The sequence below is a fragment of the Pediculus humanus genome, genomic scaffold (genome assembly GCF_000006295.1).
Source record: "Pediculus humanus corporis 1103172107463 genomic scaffold, whole genome shotgun sequence".
Taxonomy (NCBI): Eukaryota; Metazoa; Arthropoda; class Insecta; order Psocodea; family Pediculidae; genus Pediculus; species Pediculus humanus.
The window spans coordinates 193,194-215,938 of record NW_002987083.1 but is presented as its reverse complement, the minus strand read 5'-3'; the positions used below and the strand labels follow the sequence as shown (position 1 = coordinate 215,938).

Sequence of the window (22,745 nt, the reverse complement as noted above, 5' to 3'; positions counted from 1 at the left end):
TATTTCAAAATATTTATAAAAAAAAGTAAATAAGTCATTCATTACCTAAGCTAAACAAATGATTGATTGATAATATAAATTATATATATATATATATTAAATATTCTGACAATAAAAGGAAAAAAATAGTTAAATGATCATCATTATTAATAAAAAAAATACCATAATAGCTATTAGAAAATTATTAAGTTTTAGTTATTTTTTGTTTTTGTAACTTGAAAAAAAAAAAATTATATATTATTTATTATTATTATTATTATTTTTTGTTCTTTTTTTTAATTTGAATTGCTGAAGACATTTATGGTACATATATTTATGGATTTTGTCAAATAAAAAATTAAGTTAAGGCAATTTAAGATTAGAAAAATTACAATAAAAGCTTTCCTATTATAAAAAAAAAACAATTTTTTGTTTTATTTTTTTGTTATGATTTTTTTGATTTAATAAAGCAAATATTTAATTGATATTATTCGTTGTAAATGACAAATATTTTATTTTAATTTATTTTTTTTGTGATTTATTAGTTAGTTTACATGAAATTTTTGAAATTTTTTTTTTAACGTTCGATTTACTGCGGGAACCATTGAAGGAGGGAATCGAAAAGGAGGGAAAAAATTCGCCATTAAATCAAAAGTTTTTTATTTGGCTTCACAGACATTATTAAATAGATTCTCGAGTTTAATACGTTTTTGGTAACACGTTTATGGTAAGTTAGTTAAAATATTAATATTTTTATTATAAATATTACATTAATTAAAAAATTAAAGCTAATATTTTAATAACTCTTAGTTTTTAATAAAAATTTTTTGGTTTATAACTTTTTTTTTTGGAAGTTCGTGTTTGGTATTCATTTATGCATTAATTTGATTTTCTACAATAATTAATTCCGGTTTAATCTAATATTTTATATCAAATTCATTTAAAGGATATAATATTTAATTATTTAAAGTTAATTTTAATAAATTTTTTTTTATTACTTGCAAAGGCACTAAATTTTTGTTTTAAAAGCATTATGGCTTCTTGTAAGAACTTGTATTTAATTAGCATAAATGCATTTTTTAATTACATTACTCTGCCATCATTGACCCTTCTTTTATTTAAATTTTAATAAATTTATACTAATTAGATTTTATTCTTTTGTCTGAAATAACATTGAATTCATATTGAAAAAAAAATTGGTTATTATAATAATTATTTTTTAGTTAAATAATTTTTATTGCATCATAATGGATAATTGTGTTTTTAAAAAAAAAGTAGTGCAAGAAACTGAATAGAAAAAAAAAATTTCTTTTAACAATTTTAAAATAAGAAAATTAGTTTTTTTTTCTTAAATACAAGTTATTTGTGAACGTTGTATGTTCATAACTTGTTCATATAATATATTATACATTTCGAAAAGGGTTTTTTCTCCCCGAATAAAAACCGGTAGAATATGTTTGATTCTCGTTATAAATTATATAATTAGGTTATCATTGTTTTATCTTTTTTTTTTTTGTCTAATGACTAAAATAAATCATAAAAGCAAATTTAAATTTCCATTTTATATAACTTTTAATTTTCAAAAATTATTTTAGGGTTTTGATATGGCTTGTCCATTGTCTGCAGACCATTTGAAAAATTTAAAGCTTTTTATTGATGTTTGCAAAAAAGATGCCAATATTCTTCACCATCCAGATTTAAATTTTTTTAAAAATTATATTGAATCATTAGGTGGAGTTGTTCCACCAAAAAAATGTAAAGAAAGCAAAGAAAACATTGAAACCGAAGTCAAGGATGAGAAAACAAAACCAGATGTTGAAGAAGTCGAGTCGGAAGAAAGTGAAGTAGAATTGGATTATGAAGGAGTAATTGGTAACTATATGTTTTTTTTTTTTTAATAATAATATTATTATTTTATTTTAAATTTTAATTATAAAATTGTATTTTAAATAATTTGAAATTAATTATTTTTAGAACCAGACAATGATCCGCCTCAACCGATGGGTTACACTAATCAAGAAGTTACAGAAGATGATATAAATAAATCTGATGAACGTAAAAGAGCTGCCATAGAATTATTTTGTGAGCAAAAGTATGAGGAAGCTATTAATGCATACACTGAAGCTATTTTGCTTAATCCAAGTAAGTATTTCTCAGTTTTTAATAGTTTTAAAGAATAAATTTAACTTATAAAATTAAAAAAAAATATTTTAAAATCATAAATAATTTTGGTGTGAAAAATAAATGCATTTGTTTAATTGTTTCTCTTTAGATTCGGCAATGTTGCATGCCAAACGTGGCCAATGTTATCTTCAGTTAAATAAACCAAATGCTTGTGTTAGAGACTGCACTAGAGCTTTAGAAATTAATCCTGATAGTGCAGCTGCTTATAAATTTAGAGGTAGAGCACATCGTTTGTTGGGAAATTTTGTTAAAGCTGCTGAAGATTTAAGAAATGCCTGTAAAATTGATTTTGATGAACAAGCTGATGAATGGCTTAAGGAAGTAACTCCTAATGTGAGTACATTTTTATTATTTATATTTAATTTTTTTACCAATTTAAATATTATTTTTATTCATCAAAGAAATTTAACCAAAGCAATGTTTTGAGTAAAACAGTAAACTAAATTATTTTTAATTGCTCCCCAAATTTTCTTTCTCTTATGACCATATACATTAAATTTAACAAAACATTTAAAAATTTTAATTTAAATAACAAAAATTCTAATTTTTTTTTATTAAGAGAAATTAATTTTAAAAATATGTCTATATCAGTTTGATATACTCCACAATGCCTTCATTTTAATAATAATTTTGTAGTTTTTTTGTAAAATTCAAAGTGAAAGGATTTTTTAGATCAAAAACTTTTTTTTATTATTTTATTAATTTTTATATATTACCATACCATTTCGTGAAAGTAAATAATTATTTTCTTTAAACATAAAACCTTTTTAAATTATGTTTTCTCATTAAATTGTTTAAATTTCTTCGTTATTCTCTTTAGTAATTACATAACTCCAAGACTAATTTCAAACTGACACTAAAATATTTTTAAATTTGCCTCATTGAACATTGAATTCTGTTCTACCTTTAGTTTAGGATAATAAATTAAGTAAAGGAGTCAGGTAGCACATAATTAAAAAAAAAATTAATCATTTATAAATTGGAGTTTAACTTTAGGTATTGTGTAACATTTTTAATCGAAAACTTCAGTTTCGTATCTACTAAAAACCAAAAAAAAAAAATTACTTAATTTAATTAATTTGCTCTTTGATTTGAAAACAGTTGTTTCTATAAAATAATTTCATTTTCAGCTGTTGTCTTTCTTTTGCGACGGTTCTTTTGCTAAATCTATACTTTTCTTGTATTTTCCTATAAGTTCGGGGAGATCGTAAGCAATAGCTATATCTAATTTGTTAATGGGACATCCTCTAAAATACGTGCACGTTTCCGAAAGTTTTTGAAATTCGAAAAGTGGATTGATTCTAAAAAAGTCTCGATAAACATCCGGATCTGGTAAATCGTATCTAGATATGTTTGTGAGTGTGCTCAGACCTTCGTAAATGTGATATTTTTGCGGGTTGTCAATAATATCGTCAGATATTTTCTTACGGTTCCCAAAGAACGACTTGTGATTGTAATAAGTTGTCAGGTAACAATCCACCATTTTGGCGTGATTCCTTACTCGCACCTGTAAATAATTTCTACTATTATTTTATATCCCAAAAGTACTATATGTAAATGTAAAATTGATTAAATTGAATTATTACAGCAAATCGCCTCGCGCTGGAAATTTTATTTTCTACTCTTTTGTCAATAGCTTCTCGTAAATCTCTTAAAAAAGCTCGTTCTTGGGCCAAAAGGAGCCTAGTAGGAGCTCCGCTTTCGTACGGCATCGACCATAAGGATGTCGAATACATAACTGGTGGTTCCGTACTCGACATTAGAGGAGAAATGTTCCATATAAGAGTTCCTTGCACTCTCATCAATTCCTCAGGTTTTACTTGATCTGCTTTATTCAAAATTATTCTTGTTTGATATTCTCTTCCTTTAAGTTGATCTAAAATTGCTTCCGTTTCTGGACCCACATCTAACTTTGAGGGATCATAAACGAGAAATATAATATCCGCCCGGTCTATAAACCATTGACACGCATCGTTAAAAGGAAAGATTCGTTGAACTTGTTTTCTTATTTCTAAAATTCCAGGAATTTCGACTATGTTCACCTATAAAAATTTACACATTACGTTAAAATACTGGAAATTAGGTATATTGTATTTATTCGATTTAGTGTTTATTCTTTTACTTTTTTCAAAAGTTTGTTGGGGAGCTTGATTCCTTTTAGCCTGTCCAAAAGACCTTGTCCAAATTTTTGTAAACCCGAGAATGTCCAATCGGCTGCAAGTTGCGTTCCGTCTAAAATTTCTTCTTCTTCTCCGTATACGAGAATGTTAAAGTAAGCCGGTGACGGTTCAGCTCCTGTTTGTTACAGTTTAGTGCTGATGGTTTAGAAATATTTTTTTTTTTTAAATTTAAATTTAATTTTAATTTTTTTTACCTGTTCTTAGAGAGGTGTGAGTAAATTCATTGTCAAGTAAATAATTAATTGTACTTGATTTGCCTCCGCTCCAGGGTCCCATGAAAAGAATAAGAGGTTTGGAAAAAATTTCTGGATCTGGAATTGTTGTTAAAGTGTTAATTAAGGAATAAATGTATATATATATGTATGGAAATGTTGTTAACTAACCTCCAAAATGTCGGTTGCTAAGATCTCTGTATTTGTATAACATTTCCAATGGCTTAATGGCATTATCATAAAGATTTTTCAATGATTTTAAAGTCGAGTCAATTGCTTTGGCCACAGTTTTTTCCAGTTTAGCATCTTCGTCAAGTTTTAATATTTGATCGATATGATTTCTCGGTCGAAGATTTTCTGGAATGATTCCACCCTGAAATTTTCCATTTTCAAATTTAATTTTTTTTTTTAAATCAATAATTTAATTCAATTATTTATTAAATACCTGTATGAGTTCTTCCTCTTCGGGTGTTTTCTGTTCGCCATCATCTGTTTCCTCTTTACTTTCTGAAAACAGTATAGTAATATTATTTTCATTTATTGTTCTTAAGTTTTCTCTCTAATATTTTACTACCTTTGGATGATTCTTTTTCCTCTTCTAGTTTTTCTTTTGCTGGTGTATGAGTTGTGTAATCAGTTTCGGTCGTTTCTTTTTCTTCGTCGCTGTCCATTTTGCTTTCTTCCTCAATATCCTTTTTATTTTCACTGTCGTCGTCGTCGTCATCATCATCTTCTTTATCACCTTTATCGACACCAACATCAACATCATCTTCAACTTTTATTTCTTTTTCTTCTTCATCTAAGGTACTTGCAATGTCACCCTTGTCTGATTCTTCTTCACTCACATCGCTCGTATCTTCAACGTTGGTGTCATCAAGTTTTTCTTCTGACGTTTCTTCCGTTTCTGTTTCTTCGATCACGCTTTCCTTTGTTTCGTCACTTTCACGGAAATCTTTTTCTTCTTCAGAACTCTTTGTAGTATCTTCTTCCTCGTCTGCTTTTTCATTTTCTTCTTGACTGTCATCTTGTTTTTCGTCGTTGTCGTCATCGATATTGATTTCCCGAGTTTCGATTTCAATTGGGCGATCTAAACTTTCATTTTCGTCTTCCTCACTATTTACTTTATCTGATTCTTCATCATCTTCATTCGATTCATTTTGAATTTCATCATTATTATTTTCTTCTACACTTTTTTCATCTTTTTCTTCTTCTTTTTCATCACTCGTAGGCTGCGTTTCAGTGCTTTCTTCGGTATCCATTTCGATATCATCAACTTTATCAGCATTATCATTTTCAGTACTTTCATTATTCGTATTATTTTCATCGTCTGAATCGGTTATTTGTTCTTCCGTTTTATTTTCATCTACTTCAATACTTTCGGTGTTTGGGTCGTCGTCGTCGTCGTCGTCATCGTCGTCGTTGTCCGTTTCGTTTTCTTTTCCTCCATATTCATGAGTATCTACGGAATCTAAATTTTCTAATTTATCTACTAATTGTTCAGTTGACACGTTATCTTTCTGTAAAACGAAATAATAATTTTTTTGTTTAAGTAAAATCATTTGTCGATTGGTTTGCAAAAAAAAATTGTTAGAGTAAAAAAAAAAAAAAAACGAATAATTGATATTTGGAAATAACAAAAATTATGATTGTTAGGCAAAAGCCCTGGCGTACCTGGTTTTATGCAGGATTGGCACATGAACTACGTTTGTCAATAATTTTTATGAAGAAATTTTTTATTTTATTTTATTTTATTTTTTTACTCTACCTCTTCATTTAAAATGTTTTCTGTCGATGTTTCTTCCAAGTGTTGTTCTTTCAAAGCCTTTTCTATATATTGCCTGCATTGTGATTCTGTTGGTTCGGCATCGCAATTTGCACCTGAAAATAATTTTTTTTATCAAAAAAATTGAAGTTTATAAGAGAATAATAAGAATATTTAAAATTTTCATTTTATAAAAAAATCATGTGTGCGTTATACAGAAATTTTTTTTATTTATTTAATATTTATATATAAATCTTTATATTATTATTATTATTATTATTATTGAAATAGAAAATTTGGCACAAATATTATTAGGAACAATTTTTTTTTTTTATAATATTGGTTTTCTGTCTCATTCTAGTTTTTACATAATCAATTAGTCGGACGATAAAAATAAATCTCCCCGACGATCTTTTGACGAGCAATGATATAAACTAAAAATAATTATTTTATATAATTTTTTTTTTTTGAGAGAGAGAGATAATATTTTCTGCTGCTGCTCCTGATGTTGTTGCTGCTGCTGCAGCTCAACATCCTATACGGAATTTATTTCATTTTTTAAAAATTCTTTCTTAATATAAATATATATTAAAAAATTTAATTCATAAAGGTATCAAATGAACGTTTAAAATTAATAACACGATTGGCCAGACGCCATTTTTAATTTCTTATATAATAATAATAATAATTGTTACGAGGGCAACCCCGTTTAATTTTGTCTTTTTGATAAAAATGCATTTTTTTATTTTGGGCAAAAAAAATTTATATTTATGCCGGTAATAATTTAAATGAATATCACGAAACGTGTAATAATAATAAAAAAGGTTTAGTATGTATGGGCGCCATTTTTTTTTTTTTTATGAAAAAGATGTTTTTTAAGAGAGGGGAAAAAATTAAAAAAATTAAAAATCTACTCACCTTGCACGAAAACAAAAAGGATCAAGGTGAAAATTCCAATTCCTCCTACTAACCAATTAAAGCCCGAAGAAAACCGATGAAAACCCGGCGTTTTTCCAGCTTTGACACCCATCACCTCCCCGATTCCACTTTCATTTATATAATTAAAGTATATATATATAAAAAAAAAATTTTTTTTTTTTTTAATATCGTGACGTTAACATATTTTATTTTAAATATTAAAATAGAAATTTAAAGTCCGCGACGTGGGGGTATCTGTAGTTTTTTTTTTTTTTTTTTCTCACGGCGGTGTTTCAGACCCGCAACCGACCAACGAATAAAATCTTTTTAATAAAAAAAAAAAAATTACAGAGAAAAATAGAAAAGAGTAAAAGAGAGAAAAAAAAAAAATTTTAAATTTGTTGCAATGCCGTCATTATTTTGTGTTTGTGACGTAAATAAAAAATTTGCCCCTGATTAAAACCCAAAACGCCTCCTCCTGGTTTGGCTTACAAACGAATGGCGGCAATGGCAATTTTTTACTTTTTTTTTTTTTCCTGGCATTTATATTATCATCATCATCATTTAAATATTTCAATCGGTTGTTATTATATATATATATATATAAGTTGTCTTATAATATCATTCGCAACTTTTATTATTATTATTATTTCATTGTTTAAAGCTACAAGCTAAACGTTTTATATATGATTCTCCCTATTAAAATAATTAATAATAAATTTTATTTATTTTTTATTATTTGTTTTGTTTTCTTTTTTCGACGTGATAATAATAATAATAATTTGTTTAATACGATGGTAGTTGAATATAAAAAAAAATTTTTTTTTTTTTTAATTATTTTTTAATTTTTTTAATAAATGATATAAAAAAATAAAAGGGGGGCTTAATAAGATCGTGAGACACCTCGAAGTTAGCCGGCAAAACCCGAACTTGAACTATATTTAGGATTGAGTTTAGGGCTCTCGTCCATATTTGGGAGGGCCCCAAAATTAAATAAAAAATTTTTATTTATTAACTTTTTTTTTTTTTTTCTCTCACGTTGAATTAAATAAATAAAATATGTACCTAATATTTGAGCGTAAAAGAAAATTTTTTATTATTGACAGGCTAGAAAATTAGAAGAACATCAAAGGAAATACGAAAGGAAAAGATTGGAAAAAGAAGTTAAAGTTATAAGGGATAGAATACGTAAAATGAAAGAAGAACAGCAAAGGAGGGCTGCGGAAATGAAAGATCAAAATCACGATTCGGATGATGAAGGGATAGATGGGGGAAGCGGGGGTGGACGCGGGGGCGGAATGGGAGATTTTTTTAATTTTTTCCAAGATCCGGAAATAATGAATCTTTTCAAGGTGAGATTTTCTTCTTTTTTTTTTTCACAGGTTGTAACGGCCGACATTCTTTTTTTTTTAAATTGGATATTTCTTCCAGGATCCTGAGATATCGGAAGCGTTCAATGATATTTCCCGAAATCCAGCAAATATAATGAAATATCAAAATAATCCAAAAGTGAGCGCCGTTTTGGAAAAATTAACATCGAAATTTTCAAAAGGTCAAAAACCCCCGGGTTTCGGTGGACCCTTTTCATCATTTTTCGGTGATAAATCTGGAAATCAGGGAGGAGGAGGAGGAGGAGCAGGAGGTGGTGGAGTTCCTAAACCTCCCAGTAGCGCTGCTGATATAGACCTCGATTAATGTTTACCTCGAAAAAAAATTCAAAAAAAGGGGAATTATTTAAAAAGCCATTTTTTTCCTGATTTTCTTCCAGTTTTTGGCAAAATTTTGTTTTCTTTTTCTCTCTTTTTCTTTTCTTATTTTAATTTATTAAAAAAAAAAAATCAAAATTATTTGTAGTTTTTTTATTTAAAAGGTTTAAGGTCAAATTTAAGGATTTATTACAATTCGAAAAAAAAATTGTGCTCAATGTTTCCCCCTCACCCCCTCGTTTTAATTTATAAAACGATTAAAAAAAGTCATGAAAATAATTTAAAATAAAAAGACTGAGTAGTTTTTTCTTTTTTTTCTTTTACTAAATGGTTTTAAATTAGTTTTTTTTTTTTTTTTTTTTTTTTTTTTTTTTATTATAGTATTGATAATAATAATAATAATGATAGTAATTCACCCGATAATTATAAATTTTATTTATTTAAATTTATATTTGTCACATGTGGTGAATGAAAAAATTTCAATTTAAAATAAAATTCTAAATATATATTATTTATATTCTAAATTTAATTATTTTTATAATATTTTAATGTTTAAATATATTTTCATATGATTATTTTATTATAAATAAGAAGAAGAAAAAAAAAAATAAGTACAAAAAGTTGCCTTTTTTTTAAATTTAAAAGGGAAAAAGGCAACCTAAAAAAAAAGGGGGAAAAAATGGTGACTCAAAAGCGTACGATGTGCAATAAGTTAAGTATATTTATTTTATTAAATTAATATGTATATATTTTCTGGCAAGAAAATGGCTGACGATATTTTATAATTTAAATGATAAACCCAATAGGGTGTTTCGCACGCCTTTTTTTTCAGTTTCCCGGATCTACGTGTATAGAATGATAAGATTTTTTCCATATTTCCAATAAGAGCACGCAAGAATGAAATCTGTAAAAAATAAGTAAGGGCAAACTTATTCTAGATATGACACCCCATGCGAGGATACCGAAAAAACGAATTTGAAGTTCTTGCGACATCCAATTTTGTATGACGAACGTGTCGAATGCCCACAAAACGGAATTGCTGAACATTAAAAACGTAACAACTTGACGTGCGGGCTTCGTTACAATTTGAGTACGAGACAAAGATGTCCTTCGCATGCCCTCGACTATAAAACAGCTTTGCATGATTGTTTGGACGAGTTGAACGAGGCTTACAGCCAACAGCATGCTGTGTCGTTTTTGCAAAGGAGATGAAATTTCTTCGAGAGTTTCTTCGGACGCCGTACCTGCGCTTCCCGCTACGATTCCCATTATTGTATAAAGTTGGACTCCGAAGATCGAAGACACGGACAAAATTTTATCCAAAGAAGGTAATTTTGTACCAATCACTGAAAGCTTTCTGATTTGTATGAGTCCGATCACGTTCATTATAATTGTTATACTTAATATGGCCATCAAAGTGCCGTTGATTAACCAAAATATTGTCTCTGCCGGAAAATCTTCATTTGCTTTGACAACCAAAAATATAATTATTACGACGACACCCGTAACGAGGCAGAGGATGCCTAAAAAGAGTCCTTTGCTCGCTCCCCCACAATCCACACCCCAAGTATTAAAACTTTCGTGCAATGTTGTCGCGAGTGTGCAACTTTTCGAATCAGTCATTCCTATTTTCTTTTGTTTTTGAAAAAATAAATGATCTTTGGCAACATTTTGACCCATGATGTACGTCACCGCTGCAGCTATTATACTGCAAAAATTAAAAAATTTTTTTTGAAATTTTTCCAGATAATTATAAGAAGCGTCAACTTCGACTTTACGAAATTTCGTACCTGAATTGAATAATAAAAGGATAAAGAAAAGGCATAGACGAAGTCCATAATTGTCCGAGACTGTTGGTATTTAAACATTGATGAAGAGAAACAACTTGATTTATGTGCTCATTGGAAACTACATGATAAGGTACTGTAAAATTTTTTTATTAATAATTTTTAAAAATTCCGGCATCACATAACATAACATAGAAAAAATGAAAACTCACATGAATCTTTGTCTACTCGCGTTATAAATTTAGGAAAACTTCTCAAATGTAAGGGAGTAGGTACGTCACTTTCATAATTTTTATCATTAATTGATAAGAAAACATAATGAGTCCATTCGTTTCCGCTTTCCCATATAACTAATCTTATCCAAAGAGCTAAATTTGTTGCCGCCAAATGCATGAATCCAAATCTTGCAGCTAAACCGAATTTTTCAACTAAAACCTAAAATATTTCACATATATATAAAATTTATGATAGGAAAAAAAAAATAATAATAATAATAATTAATACCTGAGAATTGACAAATAAAAAATGCATTTGTAAAAATGTAAACAATCCGTGAAGAATCGGATGAACGAAAACGACGTCATTCAAGCATGAACCTTCCATCATTGAATGCATGGCCATTTCTAAACCATTAAACACCAAAGTACCCAAACCGAAAACTAAAAAATTTTATTTAAATTATTTAAAAGTGTTTAAAAAAAACGTTTTTTTTTTATCTCGGGGGGGGGTCGTTTACCGATTGCACCGATCCTTAAGTAAAAGCTTGTATTTGAAGTTCTATCTCTCGATATGTGTGCTTTTTTCAACGATCCAAATTTCGTTAACGATGATAAATTTTGTACATCCGTTTCTTTATCGTGTATCACTCCTGTGGTTATCGTTCTAGGTACGAGTCCCGTTGTCGAATCGTTATTTATCGACGAACAACTATCGATAAGCACCCAAATATATATGCAAATAATAACGGCTATGCTTCCGACGTATAAATACATGAGGTAGATACCCTGTTAGAATGATTTCGATAATGTTTAGCAAAATTATTATTTGAGAAAAGCCAAAAATTTGCATATTGACTCACTTGAAGAGATAATAATTTGACAGAATTATCCATGACTTCGGTTAATGTAAAAGCCAGCATCAATATGATCAATGACTGACCGTAGATGTTGCTTAGGGTGACCCAAAATTGCGAACTATAAAATCAAAAAAATTTTTTTTTTTTACAAAATTTCCCATTTGATATAAAGTTATCGGTACGGAAAAAAAGAAAATTTACAAAGGTTCCGTGTTGGAAAACATGTCCGTCGGTGTTGTGACTCTCGATGTTAAAAAATTACCAAAAAAATGTTTTCCCGTATAAAATTTTCGTGGTTTTTCCGGTTCTGACGTTTCCGGTAACGAAACCGGATCTTGTAAAGGTGGTTCGTTTAAACTGTCCGCTTCTTGCTGATCATTGTACACTTTAGAGAAGAAAAAAAAATTGATGACGTCATTAATTCGAATTTAAAAATTTTTCAAATGAATGTTTAGTATTATTATTATTATTATTATTATTATTTAGGGATGCAACGTACCTTTTTCGTAAAAGTTAGATGAATAAGAGGTAGACGACGAACACCCATAATAATAATAATTTTTTCCATTAATATAGGCCGTCGTGATTATTTTTTAAAAAAAGATTTTTTTTTTTATGTCGCAAATTAATAATAATAATTTATTTATTTATTTATTTTTTTACCTGTTTATAAATAAAATAATTAAGTGTGTGCGCGTGTATCGTATTCGATTCGATTTTAAAAAATAAATAAATAAATAACCAATAAAAATATTTAAAAAAAAAACGAATAGAAAAGTTAATAAGTTAATTGAAAAATACGTTAGAAAAAAAAAAAATCTGTGTTAATATTATATTCAATATCGTGACTTTATTAAAAAAAAAAAAAAAAAAAAAGATTCTCGTTACTACTAATTAAGTTTAAGTTTTTTTAAGTTCACACGAGCGAAATAATTTCTCATACAGGTTCGTAAAAAAAAAATTAAGGTGAAAGTAATTTTTTTTTTTTGAATAAAATTGAGAGCAACAAATGAGGATCATCATCATCATTATAATCATCATCGTCATCGTTGTCGTCTTAGTATTCCATTACAATTCTTTTTAACACATATTATTATTATTATTAAAACTCGATCCTATTTAAATAAATATATTATTATTATTATTATTATTATTATTATTATTATTACTACTACCCTTAGGTTTTTTTTTTTTTTTTTTTTTTGTAAAAAATAATAAAAATTTAAAAAATTTTTTTTTTTTTACGTGGAATTTTAATGAGGGAAAAAAATTAAAGTGACAAAACAAAAAAAGAAAAGAAGAAAAATTTAACGCCACCGGTTTAATTAATCAAGTAATAATAATAATAATAATATTTTCGTGTGTTTTCATACAAAAAAAAAAAAAAATTAATTTACACAATAATTCACCTTAACAACATTAATCAAAACAACAACAACAACAAACGGTTAAATGACAGGTAACATAATAATATATATAATGAATAACGTTTAACGCGCGCACTAACAATGACAAGAAGAGAAATGAGAGATGATGGTTGAATAAAGATGAAAATGTGAGATAGAAAATTTTTAAAAAGTGCCACTTTCTACAAATCGTTAAATTTAAAAAAAAAGTGGGGAGAATAGATGGTAAACGGCCAGTGTGAAAGATGGTGTGGGGGGAAAGAGAGAGAGAGAGAGAGAAGGAGAGATTTTTCTTTCATAGTGGTTAATTAAATAATTGTTTAATGATCTGAGAAAGAGTGAGAGAGAGAGAGAGAGACAATAACAAACAAACTTTTGCTTTTTAACTAACTAATATTTGTTAGTAGAATTTTTTTTATACCCTTGACTTATTATTATACTTTCCATTTCTTAGGTGAACCGCATACGTACACGCACATACACACCACACATACGGTTAACCGTGAAATTTTTACAATGCATCATTAAATAAATAAATAAATAAATAATTTAAATTTCATTCATAACTACCACCACCACCATTACTATTGAACTTGAACAGTTTTAAAAACAAACATTTTAATCCCACACACAAACACACAATAAATGAGAATTTTAATAATAATGATAATAAGTACCTTAGTGAGAAAATTAGTAGTAAAACTAAAACTAAAACTAAATTATTTAGATTAAATAAACATATTTGAATTTGTTAGTAATACTTTTTCTTTCATAAAAACAAATTAAATAAAAAACAATAAGAAAAAGTTTTTTTTTTTTTTATGAATGGTGAGAGAGAGAGAGAGTGAATGTGTATGTGTAAATCACAAGATATTTTGTTTAGTTATTGTTAAAAAGAAAATTTCTTTTATTTTCAATTTAAAAAAAAAAAAGACTCACTCACCCTCCCAACTTCTAGAACATATATTTATAACGGAACCACGATTTTTATTTGTTTCATATGAATTTCCTGGATGGATATTTTTTTTTGTTTTTAATGATTTTTCCAAAATGTCTGGATTTCCAGCAGTAGGAGTATTTGTCTCAAGTTTTTTTCTTAAAAAATCAATTTTTGATTTTTTTTCATTTAATTCTTCACTCGTTTGATTTTCCATTAAATTATTACTCATTTTTTCATCATTTTCCAAATAATTTTTATTACGTCCATATCCATCTTCATCAAATTTCCAATCGTCATGATGATGATGATGATCATTATCATCTTCTTGTTTTAACGATTTCATTTTCCAATTTTCTTCACATCTAACAATATTTTCTTTAACTTTATTTATTTTTCTTATTTCTTCAAATTTTTCATCCAAAGTTAAATTATCATTGTAAAATTCACGGTTTTCTTCCTGTCGTTGATTGTTTGATATTTTCCCAACGAAATTTTGTGCTTCGACATCGTAGTCGTTGTCATCGTCATCGTAAATGTTATGTAAAACGTGTTTTTTTTTCTTTTTTTCAACGTTTTCATTCATAACTGTTGATTTTTCATTATGATGAGAAGATTTTAATAATTTATTTGCACGGTTGTGGAAAATTTCCGCACGTTCAAACATTTCCTCTTGTTGTATTTTTTCTATATCTTCTTGAAAATTATTATTATTATTATTATTTTTCTTTGAACTCTTTGATTCGTTTTTCCTTCTATTTATTTTTATTGAATTATTATTATTATTCGTTTCATTTTTTTTCAAACGACGACGACGATGATGATGATTGTTTCCCTTTGGTGGTAGAGTTGAAATTTTTGGAAGTATCAAACACTGTCCAAAATGATATCTCTCGTAATTTTTTTCCTGATAAAAATTTAATTATTTTTATACATAATATTAAATAAAATTAATAATAATAATAATAATAATAATAATAGTTTTTTTTTTCTCATTACCAAAATATCATCCGTTTGTGTAAAATTTTTAAAAATAAAATTTTCACTAAATTGTTGTCTCGGCCTACCAAATTTTCTAACGCTTTCAAATTTATTATTATTATTATTATTATTTTTATCGTTAAAAAAAAATTGATTTCTTAAATCCAGGTACGAAAGCGATCGATCCTTAACTTCTCCGTAAATAATTTTACCGTAATCATGACGACAATCTTCGACTGTTGTTACACTTGACACTGACATTCGACTAAATTTTTCTTCTTCTTCTGGTTCTAATACCATGACGAATAATAATAATAATAACAAAAACATAATCCTTTATTTTATTTTATTTTATTTTTTTTTTATTCGTTATGTGATTTTAATATAAATTAATTTCAATCCAACGGGTTTAAAATAAATTTGAAACAAACAAATATTTAGCCGCACCTTTTCTGGTGTGTTGTTGTTGTTGTTGTACGATAAAATTTTCAAATAATTAGAACGGATATTATTAACACACATTTTGAATTTAAATTAATAATAATAATAATAATAATAATAATAATAATAATAATAAAACGGGAAATATATAATAGTAAATTACGCAAGTTATACACTTTTTTTTCCTCATTTTGGTTTTGAAAGTTCAGTCTAAGATTTTTAGTTGGTACCCCTTGATGTAGGGGGGGCGGCGGCATTTTATTCTCTCTTCTATGATAGCACATGGATTTATGAAATTTTTTTTTATTTAAACTGTCAATCATAACTTTATGATAACGTGAAAATAAAAACAAAAAAAAAAAATTATTTCGACAATTTTTTTTTTTTTTTTGCGATTGACACAAAAAAAACAGCCGAATACACAAATATGTCATACGATATAATAATGATAATAATACTAGTAGTACGATGATGATGATGATGATGATGATGATATTTATTTGCTCAAATTCTTATAATACATAAAAAATTTAATTAATAAACTGTTCGTAATATATTTTATTCATATTGAATTTGAATATAAATAAAAGCAGAAGACTTTAAATAACTGTTTTCATTGGCATTGGTTAGAAAATTCCATCACGCACACACGCATAATTTGAACTGTTAATCGTAATTTGTATTACCATAACCGTTAATTAATTTTTTTTTTTAATAACACGACGCATATACGTTTAATTCATTAACAAATAATATTTTTAAAAAAATGGCGGCAAAACTCGAGAAGTTATATATATATATAATTTAACAATAACGTAAAAAATAATTTCAACTCGTGTTTTTATAATAATAATAATAATTTTCAGGTAATTGTTTATAAGAATTGAAATTTAACAAAAAAAAAAAAATTTATAATAAATAAGAATTAGTTTGACCTACCAGACGATGGTAAAGACCTCGGTTCTCTCATATACTGTTTATAACGTCCTCCTTCTAAATTGTTCGAACCTAAAAATAATAATAATAATAATAATAAATTATTCGTTTTAAGAATAATAATAATTTTTTTTATATCGTAATTATGTCAATGCACGAATTGTTAATAATAATAATAATAAATTTTTTTTACATAGTTTGATAATGAAAAATTTTCTAAGTAGATTTTATTTACACAAATTCAAATTTAATCCCGGTTAAAACTTTCATTTTTTTAAAAAACTTGTATAAACAATGATGACCTAAGCATAATATTAATATAATAATAATAATAATAATAATAATAAATTATATTTGAAACATAAATACCATAATTAGATTTTCAGTTTGCAAGAAGAGAAAATTTTTTTACTTTTTTTTTTTTTTTTTTTTTACGCATTAAAAAAAAAATTTACGTGACATATTATTACTCGATACGGTAAATTTATAATGTGATAAAATTTAATAATAATAATAATAATAATGTCAAAATTATACATATATAAAAATAAAAAATAAAAAGTCGAAAGTAATATTATTAATTTTTATTTTTTATTTAACTTCTGAAACGATTTCAACCGTTTTAATAAAAGGTCAAAATTTATTATCGTGAAAATAATAGTGTAAAAAATATTATATTATATTGAAAATTATATATATATTTTGAAAAAGTAAAATTTATACAAAAAAAAAAAAAACTATGAATAATCATTATTATTCGTAAATGAATTACATATATATATATGTTATTAAGTATTTAAGTATGTTTAAATATCACGATATACGTTGGAAATTCGTTTTTTTTTTTTAAACACTTATTATTGTTTTTATAAAGGTACAAAATATTTTTTCTCATCAATAATAATAATAATAATAATAATAATAATAATAATAATAATAATAATAATAATATATGTGCCGTTAATATTTTTGTTAAGGTCACACGTTTGGTGCACCTTTTTTTTTTAGGCGAAAAAAAAGTGCAAGAGAACAAACGAATGTCACGTTTTCTTTAAATACCATATTTCAAAATTTCAGGTCGTAAAAAAAAAAAATTACAAAATTTTTTCTGATTTAAAAATGGTTGCCATGTTGTTTAACCACTACTAGTATGAGTGATGATGTCTTTTTCGATCTAAATAACAAATATGAACGGTTCGTGATTTTAATTTTTATAATTTGCGTAATTCGATATAAAAAATAAAATTAAACAAATTTAAATTATAAAAACAAAAGAGAAAAAGTCAAAAGTCGTTATATTAGTCATAAAAAAATATCTCTCGAAGATAATATTTTCACTCAGAAGATATATTAAATCAATTGCGGAAATGATCAATTTTAAATTTCGTTCTAGATACGGTCCTGAAATTTCAAACTTTTATAAAAATTAGACTTAAAATCCACCAAAGAAATTCCTTCTGATATTAAAAAATTGAAATTAAAAAAATAATCATTGTCTAATCAATGTTTGTTTGTTTGTTTGTTTGTTTTAAAATGTTTGCCTGAACAAAAAAAATTTAATTTAATTACCTTTTAATTAATTCATTAATTAAAATAACATAATAACTTCCTGAAAGTAAATATTTTTTTAAAAAAATATTACAGAAAAGTTATTTTTTATAAAAATTAAGAATGTTTAATAACAATTTATTTTCTTACCTTATAAAATTCTTTTTTTATTTATTTTTTATAAGATATTTTATTATAATTGATTGTGTTATAAATTAGGATATAATAAGAAGAAAAAAATATAAAAAACTTACCAGGTGCTACAACCATTCTGATAGGTGATAACAATAATAAGTTGTTGATATAAAAATTCTTTATTTTCACTTGAAAAAAAAAAAAAAAAACAAAAAAGAAAAATTTTATGACAGTAATTTAACCTAAAAAATTATATATAAGAATTAATCCTTATTATATTAATTTATTATAATAATTAATTAAAAACTTCTCAAAACTTAAACTTAGTGTGAAGTTTAAGCATCCCTAGACTGAAAGGTAACATTAACAAACAAATACTAAAACATTAAAACAAATAGATGAAATATGTTTCATTAAAATCATTGCACATATAAAGCAACAAAAATGATATTATTTTGCATATAAAAAAATTTTCATTTGACATTTTCTTAAATTTTATTATTGTTTATATGACCAATACTTACCTAGTTACTTAATATTGTTAAAAATAATAATCCATTATTATTACTTTTAAAATCCATAATAAAAGTTTTAAAACAAAATAAATTTAATAATTTGTTTTTTGACGCATAATACTTATTTCAACTCAAACAATTTAAAAAAAAAAAAAAAAAAGAAACTAACTAACGACTTAACTGAAACCGGGTACACGATAAAATGAACATGGCTAACGGAGAAAGGCGGATTCAAAGTTGCGAATCAAAATAATTCAATCTTTATTTCCGGTTGATGCTGCATCAACCGTCGTGACAATTCAAATTGTAATCAATTATGGATTCCATAATGAGTTTCTCTTTAGTGGGAGTGAGAAAGTTATTAAAACAAAAAAAAAAAATGACCAGAAGTAGGACTATTTTTTAAAAAAAAAAATCTTTTATTTATTTTTTTTAAGTTTTTACTCTCTTTTTTAATTAATTATAATTTTATATACCCATATTGTTTTTAATCATGCGACGGTTAAAAAAAAAAACCGTTAACTATGTATACAGACATCTTGTTGATTTCTTAAAATTTTTTTTATGTGGTATTTTTATACTGATAATTTGTATATATTTATTTTTAAATTCAAAAGAAAAGAATTCACATAAATATATTATAAATTACGGTCAACAAGAGATGTGAAATAAAATTTTTTTAAAAAAAATTTCTAAAAATCAAAGCAATAAAATGGATATAAATCCACTTTCTCATTGAATTTCATTTAAGAATTTTTTTTTTTTTTAAAATAAAAATTTCACTTTCGTACTCTTAAAGTGTAAATAAACTTTTTTTTTTTTTTTTTCCTGGAATATTTTGTAACAGTTACGCTTTTATAATTTTTCTTTTTAATTTGTGTTTCTAAAATTTTAATAAAATTTTTGATTATATATATTAATTAATAATTAATTAATAGAGAAAATATATATAAGAACATTCATGTAAAACGTATTTTCTTTAAATCTAAAAAAAAATTTCAACCATGAAAGTTTTTTTTTTTTATATGGGTAACTTTTTCGCCAATAATAATTAAACTTTTGAAATAATTTTTTTTCCCCAAAAAATTTTCAGGTGTGTAATGATAATTTCAATTATATTTTATTTGTAATTTTATTATAATCAGAAAATCATTTTAAAATAAATCCTGTTGCAGGTAAATGAAAAAAAAATTATTGAGGTGGAATTTAATGATCATTGCCAATTTTTTTTCTTGAAATGAATAAATCACCAGGAGTAAACAAATATTTTCAAATGAATAAATGGATATGTTGAGAATCATTAAAAATTAAGGTAATGATATTAAAAACTAATGGTTACTTAAAAAGATGAAAATGTGTTTATTAACTTATATACAATTTTTACTGTAAGTTATTCAATAACTATAATACATTTTTTACACACAATTAAATAGTTAATGCACTTAAATCCTTTTTTATTTTAAAACAAAATAAAATAAAAAAGTTGTCTTGTTAATTATTTTTTAGATGAACCAAATCCAGAAAAACCCATTATAGCAGAAAGTTCATCTTGTGCACCTGATTCACCATCTTCTTTTGATATTTCACTATGAAGTCTTTTTTTAGCTCGTTTTTGTTCTTTCCTGTATTCTTTCAATTTATCCTCTTCCTCCTTTAGCTCTTTAACTCGAGATTCAATATCATAGTCCTTTTCCTTTTCTTCTAATTTTTTTTTATTTAATTCAAATCTTTTTTTAACTTGATCTAGGGATGATCTCTCAACTCTCATTGACATTCCCAAGTTTCTCTGATCTAAAATAATAAAATCAACAGCCATAGAATATTTTAATTTAATAACCCCTAACGCCATAATACAAATGTATACCTCACTTTTTTAAAAGGTTTCTACAAATTAACTACGAGTAGCTTTTTAAAAAGTATGTTTTTCACAATCGAAAGGTATCAGTCGAAAAAAAATTTCTTATGTACATATTACACATATTTTTTTCGAATCAATTAAGAATTTGAAACTCAGTTTTATACGTACGTTTTTTTCCGTTAATATGATCTAGAAAATTAATTGAATCTTTGACAACACAATCACATGCATTGCAATAATATCCTCCACTTTGAGAGGATGGTGTACTCTTAGTTATAACAACACTTTTTCCCAACTTTGACTCAAGATCTACTCTGTAATCTCTTTGTTTGAGTAACTCTCTCTTGACTGGCATATGTTTATCTTTCCCTTTTTCTTCTTTTTCTAATTCCTCTCGAAGCCTTTCAGCAGCTAACCTAATATAATGGTCTCTATCCCATTTCCTTCTATGATCTTCAACCTAAAGATAAATTTTAATTTTATTACAATTATGATTCCAAAAAAAAATTAAATTATTTACTCGTTAAATAAAAATAATTTATACTAACACTCCCAGAAGCCATTTTCTAAAAAAAAAATTATTTATTTTACTGGAGTAAATATATATATTTTACGTCAGGCTAATGCTTACACACACGAATTTTTTAACAAATGTAAATTGTTAAGCCATAGAGTAAAAAATCTTTTTTAAAATTTAACCGCGAAATATTTTAAACTACTGTGTGTGTGTATGTGTGTGTTATTTAAAAAAAAAAAAAACAGTATTTTTTAAAATGGTTTTAATTCAAACTAAAGAATTTTGTAAAGGTTATATTACAGTCAATAATCGAAAATATTGCTTTGAAATTGATCTTAGAAGCAGTTATGAAACTCATTGGAAAATTTATATAGATGTGAGATTAATGAAATATTTAGGACCTTCATTAAAGAATTTTTTGCAAAGAAAATTTTCTAGTGTTAATGAGTTTTACATTGAACTTAAAAAATTTGTAGCAATCAATGACAAAAATCGTATCACTCACAAATCATTATTAGAAGATCCATTAAAAATGTGTAATTTTGTTTCAGTCTTACAAAAAGATTTAAATAGTGTGAGGGAATTATTGAAACTTGTTAATTTGGAAAAAAATCTATTAACTATGGAAGTTGTTGACTCCCAAAATAGAGTTCACAAAGCAATAATAAAGTTAAGTAATTGTAAAGAACCTATCACAGTGGTAAATCATGATTTGCCTTTAAAAAAAGCAAATAGTGAAATAAGTGATCTTCATTTTAATAATATTTTTACATTAGGAAAGTTTTGTGAAAAATTTATTAATCTAATAAAAAGTTTACAAGAATTTTGGGATTTGGTTACTTTAATAGATTCAAGCTGCATTGTTATAGAACCATATAATCCAACATTAAAAGATAATTTTAGAAGAATAAAATTAAGTGAAACATTTTCTGTAAGTTTTACTATTGATCCAGAAAATCCTAATGTGATGCCAAATTTTCAATTTTATGGGTGTCAATCAGAAATTAATCATCACAAGGAAATATTGCAAAATTCTATAATTAACGACAAATGGGATCAAAATGAAAACTTACTCAAAAATATAAGTAAAATATTATGTACAAAAATTCCAAACAAAATGTCAAGTGACAATAATGATTTGTGCAAGCTTGTTCGAGATGGTGAATGTGCAATATGTTTCACTACATTATTAGAAAATGAATTACCAAATGAAGTTTGTGAATCTCATAAGTGTAAATCTTTATATCATTCAAAATGTTTAAAAACATATTTATGTTCTCTTCCTAATGTCAGGGAATCTTTTGGAAAAATAATAGGACTCTGTCCTAACTGTGATAATGTAATATTTTGTTCTCTGTAATTTAATTCTGTGCTATAAATAATATTTTTTTTTTGAATAATTATTTCATTTATTATGTTATTTAAATGTTGATTTTAAATTAATAATTTAATTATATACTCAAAAGTTAAATAGTTGAACTCATTGAAAAACAAATTTCAAAGAGACAGAAATAGGAGAGTAAATCAAAAACATTATAATAAATTGATTTAAAAATTTATTAATTTAATTTAAAATATTTTAAAGATGAAATTTATGTATATATATACCAAAAAAAGAAATTTTAAGTATTTAAATTGTTTACAGTGTTAAATTTGAAAAAATGTAAA

At 25.5% G+C, this 22,745-nt stretch overlaps 7 protein-coding genes across 7 annotated transcripts; 3 read left to right on the top strand and 4 right to left on the bottom strand.

Moving 5' to 3' along the window:
• Window positions 1-1,583: 1,583 nt before the first annotated feature.
• Phum_PHUM117600 (Hsc70-interacting protein, putative) lies at window positions 1,584-2,606 on the top strand (the record flags this gene model as incomplete). Its single annotated transcript, XM_002424147.1, has 4 exons — window positions 1,584-1,851; window positions 1,954-2,121; window positions 2,252-2,496; window positions 2,565-2,606. The coding sequence occupies 4 exons, from the start codon at window positions 1,584-1,586 to the stop codon at window positions 2,604-2,606; spliced, it is 723 nt and encodes a 240-aa protein (XP_002424192.1).
• A 683-nt stretch (window positions 2,607-3,289) lies between these two features.
• Window positions 3,290-7,347, bottom strand: Phum_PHUM117590 (Sarcalumenin precursor, putative; the record flags this gene model as incomplete). The annotated part of the gene is made up of 9 exons (XM_002424146.1): window positions 3,290-3,670; window positions 3,750-4,205; window positions 4,286-4,458; window positions 4,538-4,654; window positions 4,727-4,928; window positions 5,001-5,062; window positions 5,130-6,072; window positions 6,321-6,433; window positions 7,236-7,347. 9 exons carry the CDS (start codon window positions 7,345-7,347, stop codon window positions 3,290-3,292), a joined length of 2,559 nt encoding a protein of 852 aa, XP_002424191.1.
• A 294-nt stretch (window positions 7,348-7,641) lies between these two features.
• Window positions 7,642-8,930, top strand: Phum_PHUM117580 (uncharacterized protein; the record flags this gene model as incomplete). The annotated part of the gene is made up of 3 exons (XM_002424145.1): window positions 7,642-7,668; window positions 8,342-8,587; window positions 8,667-8,930. 3 exons carry the CDS (start codon window positions 7,642-7,644, stop codon window positions 8,928-8,930), a joined length of 537 nt encoding a protein of 178 aa, XP_002424190.1.
• Window positions 8,931-9,769: 839 nt separating this feature from the next.
• Phum_PHUM117570 (uncharacterized protein) lies at window positions 9,770-11,866 on the bottom strand (the record flags this gene model as incomplete). The annotated part of the gene is made up of 6 exons (XM_002424144.1): window positions 9,770-10,649; window positions 10,732-10,864; window positions 10,941-11,163; window positions 11,233-11,387; window positions 11,465-11,732; window positions 11,807-11,866. The coding sequence occupies 6 exons, from the start codon at window positions 11,864-11,866 to the stop codon at window positions 9,770-9,772; spliced, it is 1,719 nt and encodes a 572-aa protein (XP_002424189.1).
• A 134-nt stretch (window positions 11,867-12,000) lies between these two features.
• Window positions 12,001-14,813, bottom strand: Phum_PHUM117560 (uncharacterized protein; the record flags this gene model as incomplete). Its single annotated transcript, XM_002424143.1, has 2 exons — window positions 12,001-12,188; window positions 14,153-14,813. 2 exons carry the CDS (start codon window positions 14,811-14,813, stop codon window positions 12,001-12,003), a joined length of 849 nt encoding a protein of 282 aa, XP_002424188.1.
• A 5,384-nt stretch (window positions 14,814-20,197) lies between these two features.
• On the bottom strand, window positions 20,198-21,123 carry Phum_PHUM117550 (zinc finger protein matrin type, putative; the record flags this gene model as incomplete). The annotated part of the gene is made up of 3 exons (XM_002424142.1): window positions 20,198-20,493; window positions 20,729-21,020; window positions 21,109-21,123. 3 exons carry the CDS (start codon window positions 21,121-21,123, stop codon window positions 20,198-20,200), a joined length of 603 nt encoding a protein of 200 aa, XP_002424187.1.
• A 339-nt stretch (window positions 21,124-21,462) lies between these two features.
• Phum_PHUM117540 (ubiquitin ligase protein FANCL, putative) lies at window positions 21,463-22,437 on the top strand (the record flags this gene model as incomplete). Its single annotated transcript, XM_002424141.1, has 2 exons — window positions 21,463-21,820; window positions 21,854-22,437. 2 exons carry the CDS (start codon window positions 21,463-21,465, stop codon window positions 22,435-22,437), a joined length of 942 nt encoding a protein of 313 aa, XP_002424186.1.
• Between the last annotated feature and the right edge of the window lie 308 nt (window positions 22,438-22,745).